At 34.8% G+C, this 19720-nt stretch overlaps 1 protein-coding gene across 2 annotated transcripts in view; it reads right to left on the minus strand.

Moving 5' to 3' along the window:
* Positions 1–15611, minus strand: part of arhgap20b (Rho GTPase activating protein 20b) — a 29471-nt gene extending 13860 nt beyond the window's left edge. Inside the window, exons 1-4 of one of the 2 annotated variants that reach the window (XM_088596772.1) lie at positions 15241–15611; positions 5484–5563; positions 1035–1205; positions 404–553 (exon numbers count right to left, since the gene is read on the minus strand). In XM_088596772.1, coding sequence (XP_088452898.1) covers positions 404–553; positions 1035–1205; positions 5484–5563; positions 15241–15321 — 482 coding nt within the window. In that variant the 5' untranslated portion in view covers positions 15322–15611. Of the gene's footprint in view, positions 1–403; positions 554–1034; positions 1206–5483; positions 5567–15240 lie in introns of both variants that reach the window. The other variant, XM_088596770.1, reaches the window with a different exon arrangement.
* Positions 15612–19720: the final 4109 nt, after the last annotated feature.

Raw genomic sequence — 19720 nt, forward strand, 5'->3', positions numbered from 1 at the left:
TATCCAAGCAAGCAATAGACACAAGGCAGGATACACTCTGGATGGGATGCCTGTCCATCACAGGACAGGCAGACAAAAAAACAGACATGCACACACTCATACCAGGGTCACATTTCCTACCAGCCAATTAGCCTACCAGTATGTTTTTGGATTGTGGGAGAAAAAACACACAAACACAGGGAAACACAGGATGTTTTTTTCTAACCTCAGAGGTGACTCTTTACTTTGAACTAAATCAATTAGACTGACAGTTTGTTGACAGTTTTCATTTTAGGAGGTGGGTTTCTACTCTACTTCAATGTGGACAATGACCTTGCACAGTATATAGACATTCTGTGCTTAATAGAGCACAACATGTTATTTTTTGCAAAACATTTGTTCAGACCTTGAACAAATATTTTACCTTAGTGTAACCACATAATTTGTGGTCGGCCAGCCGATGACGAAGGAGTTCTTTAGGCTCAGCTTCCTCTCTGCTACCTCATCCATGCAAGATGCAATCCACATCTCAGAGAGACGCACCTGATGTTTCAGCTTTAGGTTAGATGAGGACCTACATTGTGAAACACAAAATGAGGTAATCAGCTCTTTTTCTTTAGCAATCAAATTCAGGGTTGGAAATATCAATGCTTTTGTTGACCATGTAATTCTATAATATTAAAAATTAGCAGATGCCAAAGAATATTTTTTCACATTAATGTTTGTCATCATCAAGGTTACTAAATTCCAAGAGGTTAACATATTTCAAGAAAATGGAACGTTTTAAAACAGGTTACTTCAACCTTTTTACCTTTTGTTGCTGTTAATGTTTTTAATTCTGAAGTCATGATAGCTTGTGGAAAGTCATTTGAAAGTAATGAGGGCCGAGATATGATTTTGCAGGAATCTCACTGATACACTACATCAGCTGCATTTGTAATTTTGGCATTATCATTAAATTGATGAAAAGCAGGGTGTGACCAAAGAGTTCCCTTCCCCTCCCCAAAATAGATGGCATTACTGATCACTGGAATAAAAACAAAATGCGCACTCACTTTGACTTGGCTATAATAAGGATGTCACTGAAAAGGAAGAGGTGCCGCTCTTGAGTCTGTAGGCCTGTGGTGAGGTGAACATGTTCCTCCATGATGAAAGTTGATGTCTGGGATGTAAAGGCCTGGATGAAAGAGCCATTGTTGGAGGGGACTGTCAAGAGATGCCCATCTCTGGAGATACAAAAAAGACATCAAGTTGATAGGTCTCTTTGGCAGTCTGCTTCTTACACTCCCTTAGTTTTTTACATTTTATTTTTGTTGTGGGAATATATTAAAACAATTCCTTTAGCTCACAGTGACATATATTGTTTTATTACCTCATCATTAATTAGTAGATATTTACTATGAGGTAAATATCTTACCTCATAGTCTTACAACAGCCAGATTATTAGAGTGCTCTACAGAAATATTCAGACTCGGTATGGTTTTCACATTTTGTTGCTATAAAGCTTTCATTCATGACACTTTGAAGCAGTGATTACTATTTGTTATATATGCAACCTACTCCACACATTCCAAAACAATAAAAAGACAGAATTAAATAGATAATTAATATGAAAGAAAAATGGCAAAGCTATGATTGCTTAAGTAATAATAGAGGTTAATATTATTTCAGAATAAATATACTGATCCGTCTCTATAAGGCCCTACAGACAGGTAGTGAATTACAAGCAAACATTTAACCATGAAGAGCAAGGAGCTTTCAAAACAACTCAGAGATAAAATTGTAGAAAAGCACAGATCATAAGAAGAATATAAAGATTTTTGAAAGAATATTCCTTTGAATCCAGTGAAGTGGAAGGTATATTGTACCACCAAGACACTGCCTAGATCAGGGTGTCAGAAGAGTTCAGTCCACATAGATGACCTCTATGGTAGAGTGGAAAAGTCATCTCAAATTGTGCATGGAGCTTGCAACAAAGCATTTATATGATATTATAAACATATGGCAAAAGGTTTTGTAGTCAGATGGCACCAAATTGGAACTTTGTGGTCTAAATGCCAAGCATTACATTTAGCTCAGACCTAGCACAGCATCTCCCAGACAACAATCCATACAGTCAAGCATTGTGGTGGCAGGATCATGCTATGGGGATGCTTCTTCTCAAAAGTGACTGCAAACTTTTTAGGATTGAAGGAAAAATAGAAAGGAAAAATTCTTCTAAGAACTTAAAACTGAGGCACAAATAGGACATTGGTCTTCAGTAATGCGGAAGGTCAGAGCTATGCTGGATTAATTTAAGAATAAGAAAGTGAATGTCCGTGATTTTTCCAATCAAAGCCCTGACTTGAATTCTATTGAGAATCTGTGGAAAGACTTAAACACTGCTGACCAAAAGCTATCCACAAACAACTTGAGAGTTTGTGCAAATCTGCCAAGAAGAATGGCAAATATTGCACCAAGCCAGTGTGCAGTCAGTAGACTTACCCAAAAACACCTGTGACTGTTATTAATACCAAAGGTACTGCTAAATATTGACTTTATGTCTCTGAATACTCATGCAATCTACATGTTTAAGTCTTTTTCTCTTTCAATTTTGTTGACATTAATTATAACTTACTTTACCCTTACAAGTTTTCAGTTAGAGCATTTTATCTTTTTGATTAAAATATTATTTAGAAATGTGTATGGATTATTATGTAATTTCACAAAACTAGAAACCATGTGAAGAGTCTTAATACTCTTGCAAGGCAATATACAGTATCATGTATACATTTGTCTTTGTTTGCATGTGCAGTATTTATGTGTACACATTTCTCCAAGTAAGAAGCTGCTTGAAGGTTTTTTTGTGTGGATAAGACAGGGTATCAGGTGCCAAGGATGAAACAAGAGGAACAAAAAAGTCCACATAGAAGTATTCATGTCTGTCAGCACTTGAGACAGAGTGAAAAAAGTCTGTATATAACTTTAACTGTCATTTAACTTTGAACATTTTAAATGTACTGTATGAGAACACAACTGGTAATACTGTGCTAAATGAAAAATTCCATGTTCTGATAATTATAACACATTAACAAACAGAACTTTGAAGAGAAAACAGGGTGTAAGTTTTGGGAAAGTACAGGGAATTTGTAACCACTTAAGAACAATTGACGCTACAGTATGTCCTAACGCATTCCAAAGTACTGTGAAATGTGTTCCAATTCTTGATTATAAAATTGGAATTCTTGAGCAGATGAATATGGATAAAACTTGAAAAGTTTCTGTGTTCAATTCAGTTTTTATTTTAATTTAGCACATTTTTACACTCTCAGTTTTATCTGTTGTAGACAAATTATCTGAAGCAATTTAAAATAAATTAGAATACAGTAGATGGAGAGAAGTGAACATGATATTTAGGTAGCATTTATTTAAAGTTATTTGTTATTATGGTGGAAATACAGGTCAATTCCACTCTGAAAAAAATCAAAAGTAATCAAAAAACGCTCTGCAACTCAAACCTTGTTTTTGCATTTCCTGCATGGAATTTACCTCTGTTGGGTCCTTTAAAGCTCCCCAGTCAAACTGTTTGAAATTACAGCTAGTTTTTAAATGTTTTACAGATGATTAACAGTTTTACAGTGGCTTTCAGAAGACAAAACCAATAACCATAAACACTTTTTAGGACCCATATACTGAAACTAACATTAAACATTCAAAGATTTTTTCAGCATAGGAATAAATGCATATTGGAAAAAAATCAGAATTGGTGTGAAATACTTCTTGTTTTAATGTGAGAAACTCAATTGGTATATTTAGTCTTTAGCAAAGCCTGACTAAACATTAACCCAGACAGAAGCTTTTCAAATCCATTCAAATAAGAGAAAAGACTGTGTCAAATGGATATACTTACATTTAGCTGCACATTAAGCATGAAATCTGCTAATACGTATCACTTTTCCATTTCAAGTGCTTAGAAGCAATTTTTGGGTTAATTGCCAGCTCTTGTAATACTGATTGATTACTGGATTACTCTTACAGCTTTGTGCGTCAATGTGAAACACAAATGATCACAACGAGGGATCCAAACTACGCTGGATAAATGTTAAGCTTTTGTAAACACAAAGACACATGAAAAAAAAATTCCACTCATTTTCTTTCAGGACAAAGTCAAGATGGCATAACAGTTAGAATTCCAAGGCTATATTTCAAAGCCACTGTTTAGATTTTTTTTTTCATTATTTAGTTGCAGTTTCCATGATAGAACTTCTCTGCCGCCAAATAAAGGCAGGAATTCCTCAGAGAAAGGGACACTGGGTCTGAAGAGAGAAAAGTCCCATGAAGACATTGAGTTTGAACAGAGCTTTGTGTGGGGGATAAAGAATTTGGAGGTTAATAAGTTTTACAGTTCCAGGGCATTTGTGTATAAACTTTGGTGGTGTGTTACACAGAACACAGCTCTTGTGATATGACAAAAGAGGGTCTTGTCATATAAGACACCTGTTTGTTTCATACCTATACACGCCATAATTTGTCTTTCTATCTATCAGAAATAGTGTTGGAATTCCACTGAAGCTAAAACTTGTTAAGTGCAGCATAAAAAAGTTAAAACAACCACTAAAAGCACTAAATGTAACATAAAGCACAGGCTGGCTAAAGACGTAAATTGCCCAGTACTTTAATGTGTTATTATCAGCTGCACATTTACTGAAAAGTGAAGAAACTGTATGATGGTATGAAATTACTGCAGTGCTTTTTCAAGACCTGAATTAGGACAAAGGTCAAAGCTCATAACCTGTGGATTAAAGGGTATTGATTTTCTGTCTCAGAAAATGTCACAATTTGATTCTTGATAAAAAATCAAATTAAGCAGAATAAAGGTATTCTGATTATTTTAAAACCGATATATACTGTACCATACAGTATATACTGCTGCACAAAAGAAAACACAATAATGATATGATTTTATACAGAACAAAATCACAGAAAATGGAAAATGTTTTCCATTATGAAATGCAACATGAGACCAGATGTCCATCACAATGTTAGTATGGGATATGATGTCTTTGAGCACTAAACAATCCTGGTGTATGCACACTCGATAAACCTTTGGATACATAATGGAATGCACTGTCTCTCTCGCAGTGCTGGTTCAGCTAACAACTGGCCAAGGTTGGTTGGTTGTGATTGGCTCCTGTAGATGGTATTGGTAAGTTGGTCTCATACAATTAGATACCCAATTGGACCCCCATCACAAGAATAAGCTGGCTATAGCAAGACTTCAACTGTCTCAAAGCCTTCCACGATGGAAGGAGGCATTGTGTGGTTCAAAGCTGGTATATGCATGAGATACCAAGATTAAATTTTGACAGGGATGAGATGTGTGCATTACATATGTGCTCAATGAGCTATTGATTTATGTAAATTATTGTGTGTGTTTTGTGCATCACTATAGTTTTACACCTACAAGTAAAGCATTTCATTGCGATGGTTTTTACAGTGTAAGACTGAAATGGTTGAAATCTGACCTGCTTGATGTTCTGGATTTGCTGAGGGCCTTAGTGATGGCTGAAGGGGCAGAGCGTCTTCTCTGTATGGTCGTCTTCATCTTCTGAAAAGAACAGATCACCGTAAACACTTGCACAAGGGCCTAGGCAGTCATATTTTGTGTGAAGTAAAAGCTAGTAATTCAGAGATTTTTGCATGGGCAAGTTCCTAATGTTCAAATGATCAAGACAGATTGAATAGCTTCCTCTATTTTAAGAAGCTCCTACGATAAGTCTGATAGTGGTAACCCTACTGGAGAGTATTAATTCAGCTGCACAAATAACAGTGAACATGGAAGAGTACATTGTTTTACTAGTGTACCATGCTCTGCCCATGACTTTTCTACTGAATTCCAATACCATAGATAGTGGTGAACTTGCCTATTTATTGGAATAGGAATATTTCCGGTTATTGGAGTTAACTGAACTAAGTGAAAAACCCTAGAGCCAATGCATTGAGATGTCAAATGTGTATATGATATTACTCTGGCTCTTGTGTTAATGATCAGAAGGTAAACCCTGTCATTAAAACATTTATTTTTGAAATGGTGCAGGTTACAGATGTGTGGCTTAATCACTAATAGCTTGCTTACGTTGACATTTTTTGCAGTCTTGTCTAGTTGAGGCTGAATAATAGACCTTGATATAAAATTAGTCACTTTTCTGAAATTGACTTTTGACATATGAGAATGAGTAAGCTAGATGGCCAGAATTAAGTCAGAGCTCTCAAAAAATGTACAGTATGAACATCTTTTCATATATCTGTCTGAGATACAGGAAGGATAGAACACTCAGGGATTGAACTTTAACCTGGATCGCTGACAGGAAGGGTTAATTATCTAAGCACAGAGAAAATGGTAAACAGAAGTTTAAGTTGGGATTGGCTTTGGCATTTATTGCAGAGGAACAGTCAAAGGTTAAATCCACCATGAATAGCAGAAGGAAGGAACATAGCGTTTTGACCGTTGAGCCTTACAACCCTGAAGAAGTTTGAATATCTGAAAAGTTGTGTCTTGTCCTTCTACTTTTAAAGTGGTAGCTGGCTGCTATGCGCACCCTTGGACACACACCAAAGGATGTACCCATCACTTATCTTTGTTTGTTCAATAGGACTAGAGTACCAAAGCTCTTACATTATTTACACAGTATATCTTTATTAGGGAAGCAGGTGCTTGATCACAAATGGTGGGAGTGAGAACCTGATTTAAAACATACAATGTCTGAGAAACAACACCAGAGATATCTAACGTTCCTGGAAATGGACACTGCTTAGAATTTATTTCTAGTTCTTTCCAAAACAAGTCTGATGATGAAAAGAATAATCAAGTGGATCCTACGGGATGTCCTCTTTTGGTGGTGGGCCTGTTATTTTGTGTGATAAAGTAGTACCATTTCAAATATCATACTGATGACCACACGCTCCAGCCACAAATTGAAAATTCAATGAATGTAATAATAGCTAAGGGTTTGTATAAACTATTGGCACACACAGCAAAGCTAGAATTTTTCTGAAACCTGATGTCAATGACTGAGACTATTAGCTGCTGTGAAAATGCCCATTTTAACAGCAGCTAATATTGAAAAAATATAGAAATATAACATTTCTTTTGTAAGAACATTTTGTTATACAGTTCAGTTCAGTTCTCTATGGTTCAGGCTAGAAGTGCTTTACATACAGATAAGTCTATGCTGCAGTACCAAAATTGATGTAGCAGTGGAAAGCAGTTCTCCAGCTTTTATTGAACAAGTTAGGGCGCCATTCTCAGTTGAAACCATTTAAAAATTCAAAATAAGAATAGTAAATTCTCCTGAAAAATGAAACATCTCAGTTCAGTACCATCAGTTTATTTATTATTGTAATTTTTATTTTTGAGTGGTATATTTTTGTGTTTTTTATGTTTTGCAAGGGAATAATATCTACCATAGAAACATCTGTTTCCTGTTCCTGAATGGCTAGTAGTATTTTAAAGGAAACTCCCTCTATTCCAGTGCCATTATTAGCCCAGGTGCATTAAAAATAGACTGTTTGTGATGGGTTGTTTGTTCACATGTATTTTAGCACTAAACGTATAGAGCAATAGTTTGCCAACAACTCATTAGTTTTATTAACTTAGTTATTTGATAAAGTAGAAAATATATTTGCCAGAAACAATATATTTAAATTGAATAAAATGCTGTGTAACAATACCATGGAGTTGGTACTTTGTACAAAATCACAGAGTAATCCAGAGTTGTATTGAAGTGCTATGATGAATAAAAATATGTATAATAATTCTAAATAGATACGAAAAGAGCAAAGAAACATAAAATGGTGCTTCTCTCTTAATTTGTACCAAAAAGTTCCAATGTACCTGGAGCTAAAATATTTATCAAAGCCACTATAAAGGAGATTAGATTAATGGAATGAAAAAACCAGAAACCCACATAAAAATGTTCTACTTACTACGTACATACAGGTGCTCAGACACTATGGGGCTCTAAATGTATTCTAGAACTTATGTAAAATAAAATTCTCCATCCAGCAGAGCTATAGTAAAAGCTAAAGAAATTTTATATTTTGGATACTGTTTCATTTTCATGCTCTAGAATCTAGATCATATGTAATATAACTGGAGGTTTCTATACTCTTGTATTTTCTACTCAATTATTTATGCCACTCAAATGTCATTTGGGAACTGAAATTAAAGGTTTTTAACCTACAGTAGATCAAAGAAAACAGAAGCCAATCTTCCCTAGCATACATAATGTCTAATGAGAAAACAACAACCTTCACAATTTTACCTGATATGTTTGAAATAGCAATGATTGCTAATTACACATTTGGCATGGAACAAATATATATAGTCTAAACTTTTCTCCATCTGGTTTTTATGACTTTTAATCATTAATTATTATGTGCTTTCAGAGAGATTTTATGCTTTCTCTTCAGTTTATCTTTAATAACTGGGTATTTCTGTTTTCAATGTATGTATAAAATTTTCAGAGAAGACAAAAAATATTACACAGACAAACGTAAAAACAAATACAGAACAACACAAACAAAAATACATAACAACAAATACACATTTACTATGAGGTACTTTATGCCTAATTTCAGTCATTTTGTAATATGGCATTTTTTACTTGTAGTTTTTGTAGGAAAAATCTACAGGGTTAGAAGGAGAAGAGAAGAGGGTCATTGAACTCTGGAGCCTTTTCCAGTAATAAAGAATTGCTTATATTAATCCTCCTTATACATGACTATGAAGTAAAGGTTGAACTAGACAGTCAGACACTCTGCCTGCACTGCTATGGCAACAGTAGAGCAGTAAACACATTCATCCAATTATACTTATCGGTATCTATCAAACTAACTCCAAGACTGTTATTTCAAAAGAGGTTTGGGGTTTCTGGTGTATATAAATTACACTTTGTGTGCCAGACCAAGTGGAATTAAAGGCAAATAACCTCTTAATTACTGTTGCTTCCATCACCTTCTTTGATTTGCATATCTTCACACTGTAACTGAGGAGAGTCTCCACGAAAGACTCTAATAAAGCTACAGGATAATAAAAAGAGGTTGTATAAAATTTGAATATTGTAGGAATATCCATTACAAAAGTTTAACACAATACATTTAATTGGAATCTGAGCAGGTTTTTATGTACTTCTAGCATGGATTCACTTTGCTTTACAATTATTTCTCACAGATAATTACTATCACACTTCTCTTTTCCTTTCTGTGTGGTTACCATGATTTCTGCTTTACTTAAATTGTAGGTCATGTATTTATAAACTTATGTCTTTAAAATGTGCACTTACCCATGTACATGTAAAACCACACAAATATAATTTTATTATTTAGACTTACTGCTTAATTTAGAATTTAGCGTGTTTCTCTTTAAAATAACCCATCTCATACACACTACATTGACATACACACTACAAACCATACTGAACATGCCTTTCTATGACAGACAGTTAATTTAAGATAGAATGTCACAATCTATGAAAAATCTGAAAGAGAAAAGATGCCTGAACAGGAACAGGAACAGCTGGATAGAATATTTTAGTCTTGTTATAGGAACTGTTGTATTGTTTTTCTTTTGACTTGTTCTGCATTACAAATTCAAAATATTAAATGTAGAAAACAAATAAAACGTGTAATTATAGCATATTTGCTGTAGCAGGTGGTCATCAGTCTTTGAATACACCCAGCTGATTAATGTTACGTTGGAATAGGGGTTCTTGGAGCTACCTTCTTTTCATTGTTCATTTTAAATTACCCTGGTTCTGTGATAATTCCTGTGTATTTTTAAACTGGCTTTACTGCTTTAAACAGATAAACATCCTGTTCAAGACTGACATTTCTGCAGTTTTTCATTGTAGTTGGTCCCTGTTGTTCTAAAATGTGACATAAAAACTCAGCAGCTCCATTTGTTTTCTTTCTCTTTGTGACTTGAAGCTCAGCAATGAGTGACAAATCTTCCGTCTGTTTTAACTTCCTTCTGAATGTGGTTTATATCCAGACCGGACATGGCTAGAAGCCCTACCAGTACATTACTATCTCCTTTCTTAGCATTTTTGAATGTTCGATTTTTCATTTTACTTTAATCCTTAAAGAGATAATCTCTCAAATGACATTACAAAAAGTACATACAGAACTTTTGCTGCCATGATAACACAGAGTTAAAACTGGAGCCTTTTATTTTTTAAATTTCAGTCCAAACTCTATGATCAGATTATAGTCTACAGTACATTGGCAACATCTGGGGTAAATGGGTTTTACACATCTGGAATAAACACCAATGTGCTGCCAAATATGGAGATATTTTATACAATATTTATAGCAATGTGGGGGCATAATGCATGTAGAATCCTAATACATTTGGTCATTAATCAACTAGAAGTTAATATAAAAACGAGTTACACATTTTTATTCAGAGCTTTCAGCAGACAAATGACTAAAAATATAGGATTTAGATGACTCCCACTCTTTCCAATACAGGACTATAAGACTTCTTTTAAGAATTTTGCCAGCTATTAGAGAGTGGTACCCAAACAACAGAGTGTATTTCTGCAAGTTTACTATTTCTTCTCATTTATGACATGTATACTGAGAGGCACAAAATGCAGTTCCATGATTATGAATATGTAAACATAAAATATCAGTTTATGAAGTCATGCTGGGTCATATTGCAGGTTCACTGGTTTAGTTTATCATTAGACATAAAAAGGAAATAAATGACTGGCTTTAACTCAACAGGTGTCATGAATACATATAGAGTATTCCCATTAATGGCAATTAATAGGTGTAACCAGCTTGTGCCCTGGCATTTAGATGCAGGTCCAAGATATTGATGTCTCACTAGTGCTTGTGGGATGACTGTCCAAAGATGCTACAAGTCCAGTAAGAACTTTACAGTGGTCTGTGGTTGAGAATGTTGCTGTTGAACATGATTACCCAACAAGAGTCAATTGGGATCATGTCAGGTGATCATGAGGGCCAATCCTATACTTGATCACTGTGTGCTTGACAGAATTCCTGTGTAAGTGCCTGTGTAGAGCATGCACTGCTATGTGGGAAAATGAGCTGTCTGTGCCTGCCAGGTTCCACTACTAGTAGGACGGCTTCTGGTTGCAACATGTCTCCACTTATTACAGGGCAATGGGAGCAACCTGTGCGACAACTAATTCTGACTGGAATTGAGAGTACTTTGAATCCCATTATTATACCTTTATCAAACTGATCTTGGTTAGCAATAGAATAACAAAAATTACTCTCTCTGGCACTGATAGACATGGAGTTGGATATCAGTAAAACACAGATTAAACCTATATTCATCAATGGGAACGACATTGTCCCATCTTCTTCAACTGCTACTCAACATTGCCAGGTACTGTAAGTCGATGTTGATGACTAATGATTTGGTCATGAAAGGCTCTGAAAGCTAATGAATAGTCTGTCAGATGTCTTTGGATTGTTTTGTTACTAATTAGCCTTTTTCCTTTCTTGATGACAACATTTTCTGTAACTCTGGGTGATTGTTTAGCTTTGGTGACACAGTGTACCAGGGTTGGAATGATTACAATAAATGTTGTTTTAATGCAGTCTAAAATATGAGAAATGGTTTCTGGATGGACATTAAAACAACATCCAACCATGTGCTAGGACATTCCATTCCATTAATCATCCCAAGTGCCTGGTTCCTCTCTAATGTCTTGTTTTTATAGAGCTGTGATTTGAACAGTACAGTATGTGTGCATCACAATATCTTTACACCAAATGGCATTTCATGAATTTCAAGCATACAGTAGGAGCATTTGTCAGTTATTCAGAAATAACACTAACAAACCATAGACAAAATCATACATAAACATTGATTAATTTAATTAATATTCTAAGAAATTTATAGATAATGCATTAAGATTTGACTAGAAAGGTAATTGAATCACACATTCATTAGTTACCTCCTACATATTAGGGGTAATTAGTTGCCACTTGTGGATATTAATACCCAATTGTGCATTCATAAATCATAATCAAACAATCCTTATTATACATTGGTTTGTTCAAGGCTATAGGCACAATATTTATACTTTTATCATTTATAAAGGATTAGAAGTAATTTATAAAATGAATATGTAGCCACATCGTTAGGCTGTATCTAATAAGATAAAATCTGTAAAAACAAGGCATACCTGTGCTAATTAAATAATTGGCATCCAGAGGGAGTGAGATGCCACATGAGGAAACGGCCTGATGGAATAGGCTTTGTGTAGAACTGGCCACTCCCCTGGACTAACTGGGAGGGTTATAAAAGCAGTCAGGAGAAACAAAAGGATTTTTACGCTGTCAGTAGGTTCTAGCATGAAAGAGCTCCTAAAGGAGTCTGCCATAGCAACAGGTTGAGCTGGCTTATAGGCTTATTAAAAATATATCTTACACTATACTGAGGGGTATTACAAATGCTGGACAGGCTGTCTGACTGGCAGGCTCATTTGCTAGGATCAAAAGGGTTGAAGTGTTCTATCAAGGAACAGGGCTGGCAAGATGAACCTGGACTGATGGAAGGCATTAGCACCTGAAGGAGCAGGGCAGCAAGTAGAAAGATAGCACCATATCTTCTCCCCATAAAAAAAGAGCGAAGAGTCCAGATAGCACAACTGGAATTCTGAATACTAGGCTATAATATCAGCAGACAGGTGTGTGGTCTGAGAATGTGAATAACAAACTGCTGCCATGTCAGTGATGCAAGTGCATGAAGCAGGGGAGCTATGTCCATGGCCAACCAAGATCAGCTGGTATAGACAAAAATGGAGAATGAACGGGGGTTTTGTGAATAGCATGAAAATAGACAGTGAAGACTGGAAAGAGAATGCAACTAACTGATTAGTTTAGTGAAATTAAAATATTGGGTGATGGAGTCAGTAGTGTAGAATATTTTGGTGCCTAACTAGTTGGGGGGGGGGGGTGTGATTATTGAGGATATGGTGATTGGGTTCTCTCACACTCAGAGAGTACGACAAGAGGCGAACAACCAATTGACTAGCAGCCCGGAGGGGCTCTGTTTGTGAGACTTAATGTCAGACCACTAAAATTGAGAAAAATGACATGTGACATGCTAACATTATTGTTTTTAGCATGGTGTGGGTGATGTTATTCAGCCTATAACCTAAGAAGTTAAGAAGCTTTCCTGATCACTGTCTGTTGGACATTTAAAGATATCTGGAAAACCTGTGGGACTACTGTTCTCTGGAACCATTGTTCCAAACCAATGGATTGAAGAGTCTGAATTGTTTAGCCTGGGACAGAAAGCATTACATGGGGACTTGATTCTGAAAGGTATTGACCAAGTCCCTTCTGGGGATTTCTTCCATATCAAGCAGCAATACAAAAACCTTGGGACACAAGGCGGGATTGAACTTGAGGAGCATTCAGGGCAAAAAATGCGACTTCATTACATAGGGACCTCTGGGAATCTAATACAACTTCCTAGCATGTAGTCGAGCTCACTTTGTTGTATCCTTGGATCATTAAGCTACTAACAAGCAAAAAAGCAGTAAAGATCAAATGACCTCCTCTCATTTATAACCTGTCTTACAAATGCCGGTTGGCTTTTGTAGTACCCTTAAAATGGTTGAATGTTAGCCAGCTGGAATGTGTTCCAGTGTTTCAGAATGTCAGCATATCAAAGGTTTTCTCCTGTTAACTTTCACACACAACACAAGCAAGATGGAATTTTCACCTACTGTAGATAAGACCCAACCTTGTGACATTTAAAGATACTTTCAAGTGGGCATAGCTGCATTTAGCTTTGTAGCACAAGGAGTAATTATCTCTACTATGCTACTATTAATTTTACTACTGCAATGCAGTACAGTATGGGAAGGATCCACAGACCTAATTAAAGATACTTGATATTTTCTTTGCAATTTCTTGCTAATTGCAATATCTTGCCCCTGAATCAACTTGGAATGGGAAGCACTAAGACCATGTAGACTTTACCTTTTATACCCACTATGCTTTCTACAGTCTTTATTTTAATTTAAAGGAAGCACAAATATCAAATTCACTTAAGTTTTCAAGTCAATTTGCACAAATAAAAAGATAGAGTTTTTTATGGAAATTGAGACAAAGATGTATTTCAGATGATAGTTTTGTTATTGTTTTCAGCTGTGGTCTTTTATTTAATTAAGTTTCAAGAACTGAACAAGATGTACAGTACATCACAGAAACATATTTAATCCATTACTGCAGCACATCCACTGCTTTGCAGTATCAAGTATCATTTTGTGACCTCAGTTTCATACAATACCATCACAGCATTGTATTAATATGTAATTACCTTTTCAAAAATACATATTTCTCAGCCAATATCATCAACCTGTCCTAATGCTGTTGCTGATAGTGGCAAGCAAAACAGCATCAAATGTCTGGCACAGTTAATGTTTGAACATTGCAATGTAATTTAAAAAATACCATTATTTCAAAACTTGTGTAAACTTATAGGCTTATTGTGTAAACAACAATAATAATAATAAGTAATATACATATGAATCATGGGCATTAACAATTATCAATTACAGTATCATACAAGAATAAATATGCATACTCCAAAAAATCCTGAAACTGACTTATAAGTTGTTTTTTATAAAGGTTTTCATAACAACAATGATAACCATAAGTACTGTAACCATTTACAAAACATCAGTCTTTTACATAAACATACTGTACTGTACATACTGGAAAAGTAAAGGAATGCATTGACCTTGTGACTTTTAATATAAGTACACAAAATGTATTTAAAACGCAGCTATGTAAGTAGTTTACATAGTACAATTTTTGTAACCCTTCCAGACTTCATATTTTTGTTGCTAGGGAAGCACAGAAGTAGTATCTCTCTCAAAATCAAACAAACAGGTTTGAAAAAAGGAACTACAAAAAGAGAAGACACAAATATAGGGGATAGAGGACACAGCTATTTCATTGATTCCTTCCAGTAGCTAAACCCTTTATTTTAAAAACATCCCTACTCTTGTCAACAGCTCTGCAGTCTGCTAGCCTGAATAGCAAAAGGAAGAAACATAATTTTAAATATAAAAAAACAACATTTTCCTTTGAGTGTTTATTGTCATGGACAGAACCCAGCAGACAGATTAGAAAATGTACAGAATGATAATTAGCCACGGTCAATATCTATTGGACTTCACACAAATTTAGCACAAGCAGGTTCACAACTTGCTTATTACTACTTGCCTTCTCTCTCTCTTGTATTCTTGCCCTTACTTCATCATGGTTTTCCTTCAGGTGCTGGTTGTTATTCTGTTGGGGTGTCATCTTAAGTCCAGGGAAGGAGTCCTAAACGCAGAACCATTATTTTCCAAATCTGACGATATCCAACTTTCAGGAATTAAAAGAGAGAGAGAGGAAAAAACAGCAGAGGGGATGTAAGAAGTGGAAAAAAAGTGTTGAAAAAGAAACAAAAAAGCTAAAATAACATTCTATAAAATTTCCCAGACGGCCCACAGTGAGCAGCGGGCTATGCCTGTTCCCTCATAGACTGCTCACTGACTGTTCACCTCTATCAGTGCTCCAAAGAGGGTCTAGAATGAGTGCTGTTCCTCCTCATTGACTAAATAAGGACATCCCAACACAGTCATTCTCTTTTCACTGCCCACAGGAGTCCCCTGCACAGCTACAGAGCATAAGGCTAGAGAAGACATTTCTCCAAGTTCAGGGATCCTGCACAAGTTTCAGAGCACACAAAAAATGCATTGTGCTCTTAGTAACTGGATTTCCTGCTCTAGCATAGTGCAGGTTGGCAGGTTTATTTTATTTTTTAAAATATGTCTTCTTTTTATTCTTCTGCTGATTCTTCTTGTTTAAGTGAGATGAATAAATAAATGAAGGTCCTTATATTATATATAAGGAAGATTAAGGGGGCAATGAAACCCTATCACACACAAAACATAACTTTATAACCTATTTCAATTAAACATATGCCTGTTTTAGAACTACTTACGGTGTATTAGTGTTGATTCTTTTTAATTATTAGTTATTGCTGGTTAACGTCAAGTAAAATAAAACAGTTTGATAAATTACCTAAAGTGTTAAAAAACCGATGCTTAATGATCAAATAAAATAACACTGGAGTATAAAGAGAAATAAAATTAATATTTTATGTAAAATATCTTTTTTTTCTAAATTAGCTCTAATGGGAGTCAACAGAACCACAATACGTGTATTTGTCAAAATCCCTATAAAGATTATATGGATAGCAGCATTTGCAGAAAATCACCAGATTGCTGAACTTTCTTTGCAAATGAGTCATGCATGTCTTGAGCCCACAGACATATGGAACTTATTGTGATGAGCAACAGATGTCAGATGTATTAGAGGGGCCTAAATTACAGAAACACTCAACTCCACACATGACACACCTAGTTCAAAATATAAATTATGCCTAGAGCTTATTGTTCACAGAGGGATTCAGCAAGCCAATGTGTAATTTTTTGGCTAGTCAATACATATAAAAATCAAAAGCCCAAAATTCTTTTGTCCAAGTCTACACACTTCATAGCATTTTTAATTTCTGCAGATTTGTTTTAAATCTAATGCAACATTCCAAAATTCTCCCCTTCACTGTTAATGTCAAGTATATAAAAAAAAGTTTGAAATGAAAAACATGGATTTTAAAATGCCAGATATGAACTTTCACAAAACCTAAAAAGTATTTTACCAAGAGAGTATTTTGCTTTCCAGCCCCATTTCTTATGGATTAATAAAGGGAATGACCATGGGACCCATTTCCCCACAAGGGAAGAGACAGTGGAAGTGAAATTCACTGGAGAATTTGCATGTTGTAGATTAACCCACTTGGAAAAGAACCAGACCATACACAGAGGCAGAGGGTATTTGTTTAACTTTAGAATCATAGGAGACTTTGATGTCTTGTACTATTGACCCGCAAGGAGATGCAGGCATTCCCCAAGCAAGGAGAAATGCAAATAAAGACTTTACTATATATTTTAACTCCATTACAGGATTAACACAAATTTTGCATCATAGATGTTTTAAAATTGAAGTATTGTATTTAAGTGTATATACAGTATGTATAAAGTGTATTTAAGTTGAAATGTTATAAATAAAACTTGAATCAAAATAACTAAAGAGAAAGCACATTAGTTCAGGCATTTTATAGTCAAGCTCAGAACAGTCAATATCATTGTAAAATATCCCACAATATATTTAATTAATTTAATGTACAGTATATAGCAGTAACCAAACCTGGGTTGATCAAGGGCACAGCAGTCCCATTTTCATTGTTTCAGCAATCTTATGAAAATAATTGGAGTTTGTAGGTGTTGAACCTGGGATCTGATTACCTTAATACTGCAAATCAACTGTGCTTTCTATCAGGACTCTTGTTTCAAGTGATCATTTTGCTATGACATTCTAATTTTGGATTAGAACTTTGGAACTGTTCAAAATGCAAAAACTGAAGATCGTTCCAGGCAAATATTAAATATAAATGCATGTTTATTGTAAAGCAAAGTTAACATTCTCCAAATCTAAACTCATTTCCCTTAAACCATGCAAAATAATGTTTGTCTACTATGCCTAATGCACATCCCAAGTGTCATATTGCATGACAAGAACAAGAGCTAAAACCCCAGGACATCCACTGAAGTTGTAACAAACTAACATTTTTTCTATGTCCCAGAACGGCAAGATAACCAAAAGTTAAAATATTTATTAAAGCCCCCCACATGCGCATAGAAAAATAAAAGACAAGTATAACAAAAAAACTGATTGTTCAGTTCAAAAACAGATTGGTTTTTGTTCAGTTCAAAAATCTTTATATAGAAGCATACTTATCTTTCCAAATAAGACTTCCAACAGATTCAACATTTAGCCTAAGTGCTTCTTTTAATTACATCCAAGGTGACATTGAACAGTTCTGTTGTGTCAGTACTAAGCAAACGTTCAGAATAATGAGCCATATGTAATACATCTCATTTAATGGAGGGACAGGTTCTATTAACTGTAAAATAAAACTTTCACTTGACACTTTTCAAGGATTGAATTACCTGTAATTACATTGTCTTTTCTATGAATGAGACACAGATCTATTTTTCTGAAGGATAAGTACACATTCACCATTTAAAAATTTTCAATGCCCCTATAAACTTAGACAATAATGGAAGTGAAATGTACAGGCTGTCTTAACACATGTCTTTCCTGTTATCTGTTGCACAGTAACTGTGGGATAAATGAATATGCTTTGGTTTTTTATTGTTCATTAGAATTTAAGGCATGTTCTACAAGGCAGGTTCATGCTAGTTATTATAGAAACAAAGGACAAGGGGACTCTTGATTTCATTTAACAAGAAAGTAAAAAAAATATAAACTTGTACACATGCAGAGGTAAATACACAGTCTTCTGGGCTCTAACCAGGATCCCAACTATCATACTCCAGATAAATTCTGTCTTGAAGAGAAATAGAACCATCGAACGATATGTACAGTACCATATATTTACCACAATATGTATTGTGAGTAGAAGAGTTATTCTGTATTAAATGCTTAAAGTATTAAAGTATTTGAGTATTAAAGTTATTTTAATTAAAAGCTTAATTTGGGTTGCACCAGTGCAACAAAAATACTAATACATACAAACTTTAATTTATGTGGTTATAATCAATAATACAATTATCTTCATCCCAACTAGTTTTTTAGACTACTTCTGTCACCATATTGACAATTAGTGGGCAAACTTTGGGTTTTAAAGAACAAACTGATGAACTTGACTTCTCTCATAGTGTTTAATAGTGTATAGTCTTGTAAATTGAACTGAGTTGGACAACGTGATTTTTGCAATATCAAGGCTCAAAATACTTTCTATTGGTTATCTTAAGAGTAAATTCACTTCATTCCTGAAATCTATTCTGCACAGTGTTAGAGCACAGTATTAGAAATATAGACTAATTGTAGAAATACACAGGTCTCCTGAATTGTCTATTCTGCAGTGTGCTGTTGCATAAACATTGAACATTCTGCACTTATTGCTAAATTGTGAAATGGGAACAACAATGGTTTTGATTTTCTCTTTTTAAGAAAATAAGTTAATTTTAACAGTCTGATGGCTGCCTATGACCCTTGTGTAGATTTGACTCATGGTGCTGATATTATTAAACTTCCCAGCTATGAAAACAACTCAGCACACCAGGGTGTCAATTCTTCACATTTCACTAGGAATTTGAAGTTAGAATATTGTTTTCTTTGGGCCAAAATCCAGCTCATTTATATCTGAGAGGATATGAAAACCATTGAACTTTCCACATTCTACCATTTACTATGGTTGCATTTTATTTTGTGTTTGAAGTCAATGGTTGTGTATGAATATATTCCAAGTCACCTTTAAATGAATCAAATATCTGGTAATTTTACACAGAAACAATTTTACCAAGCTGATATTACTCATACACTATTTCTATACTTTGAGTCTCCAAACTATAAGAATATGAAAATGAATATTGCATATAATACCTAATAGTTGATTTAAAGAAGCTTTTCCTTGGCACTGTACATTTTTTTCTCAATTGGATCAAAGACTGACCCCAAAAAATGACAAAATCACAAAAAGCATTGAAATAAATGTAATAATTCCAGTGAAACAATATTTGGTATACCCATTATATACAGTAAGAATATTCATCCTTTATAAGCTATTCAT

This window comes from Lepisosteus platostomus, chromosome 10 (assembly GCF_059453375.1).
Source record: "Lepisosteus platostomus isolate fLepPlt1 chromosome 10, fLepPlt1.hap1, whole genome shotgun sequence".
Taxonomy (NCBI): domain Eukaryota; kingdom Metazoa; phylum Chordata; class Actinopteri; order Semionotiformes; family Lepisosteidae; genus Lepisosteus; species Lepisosteus platostomus.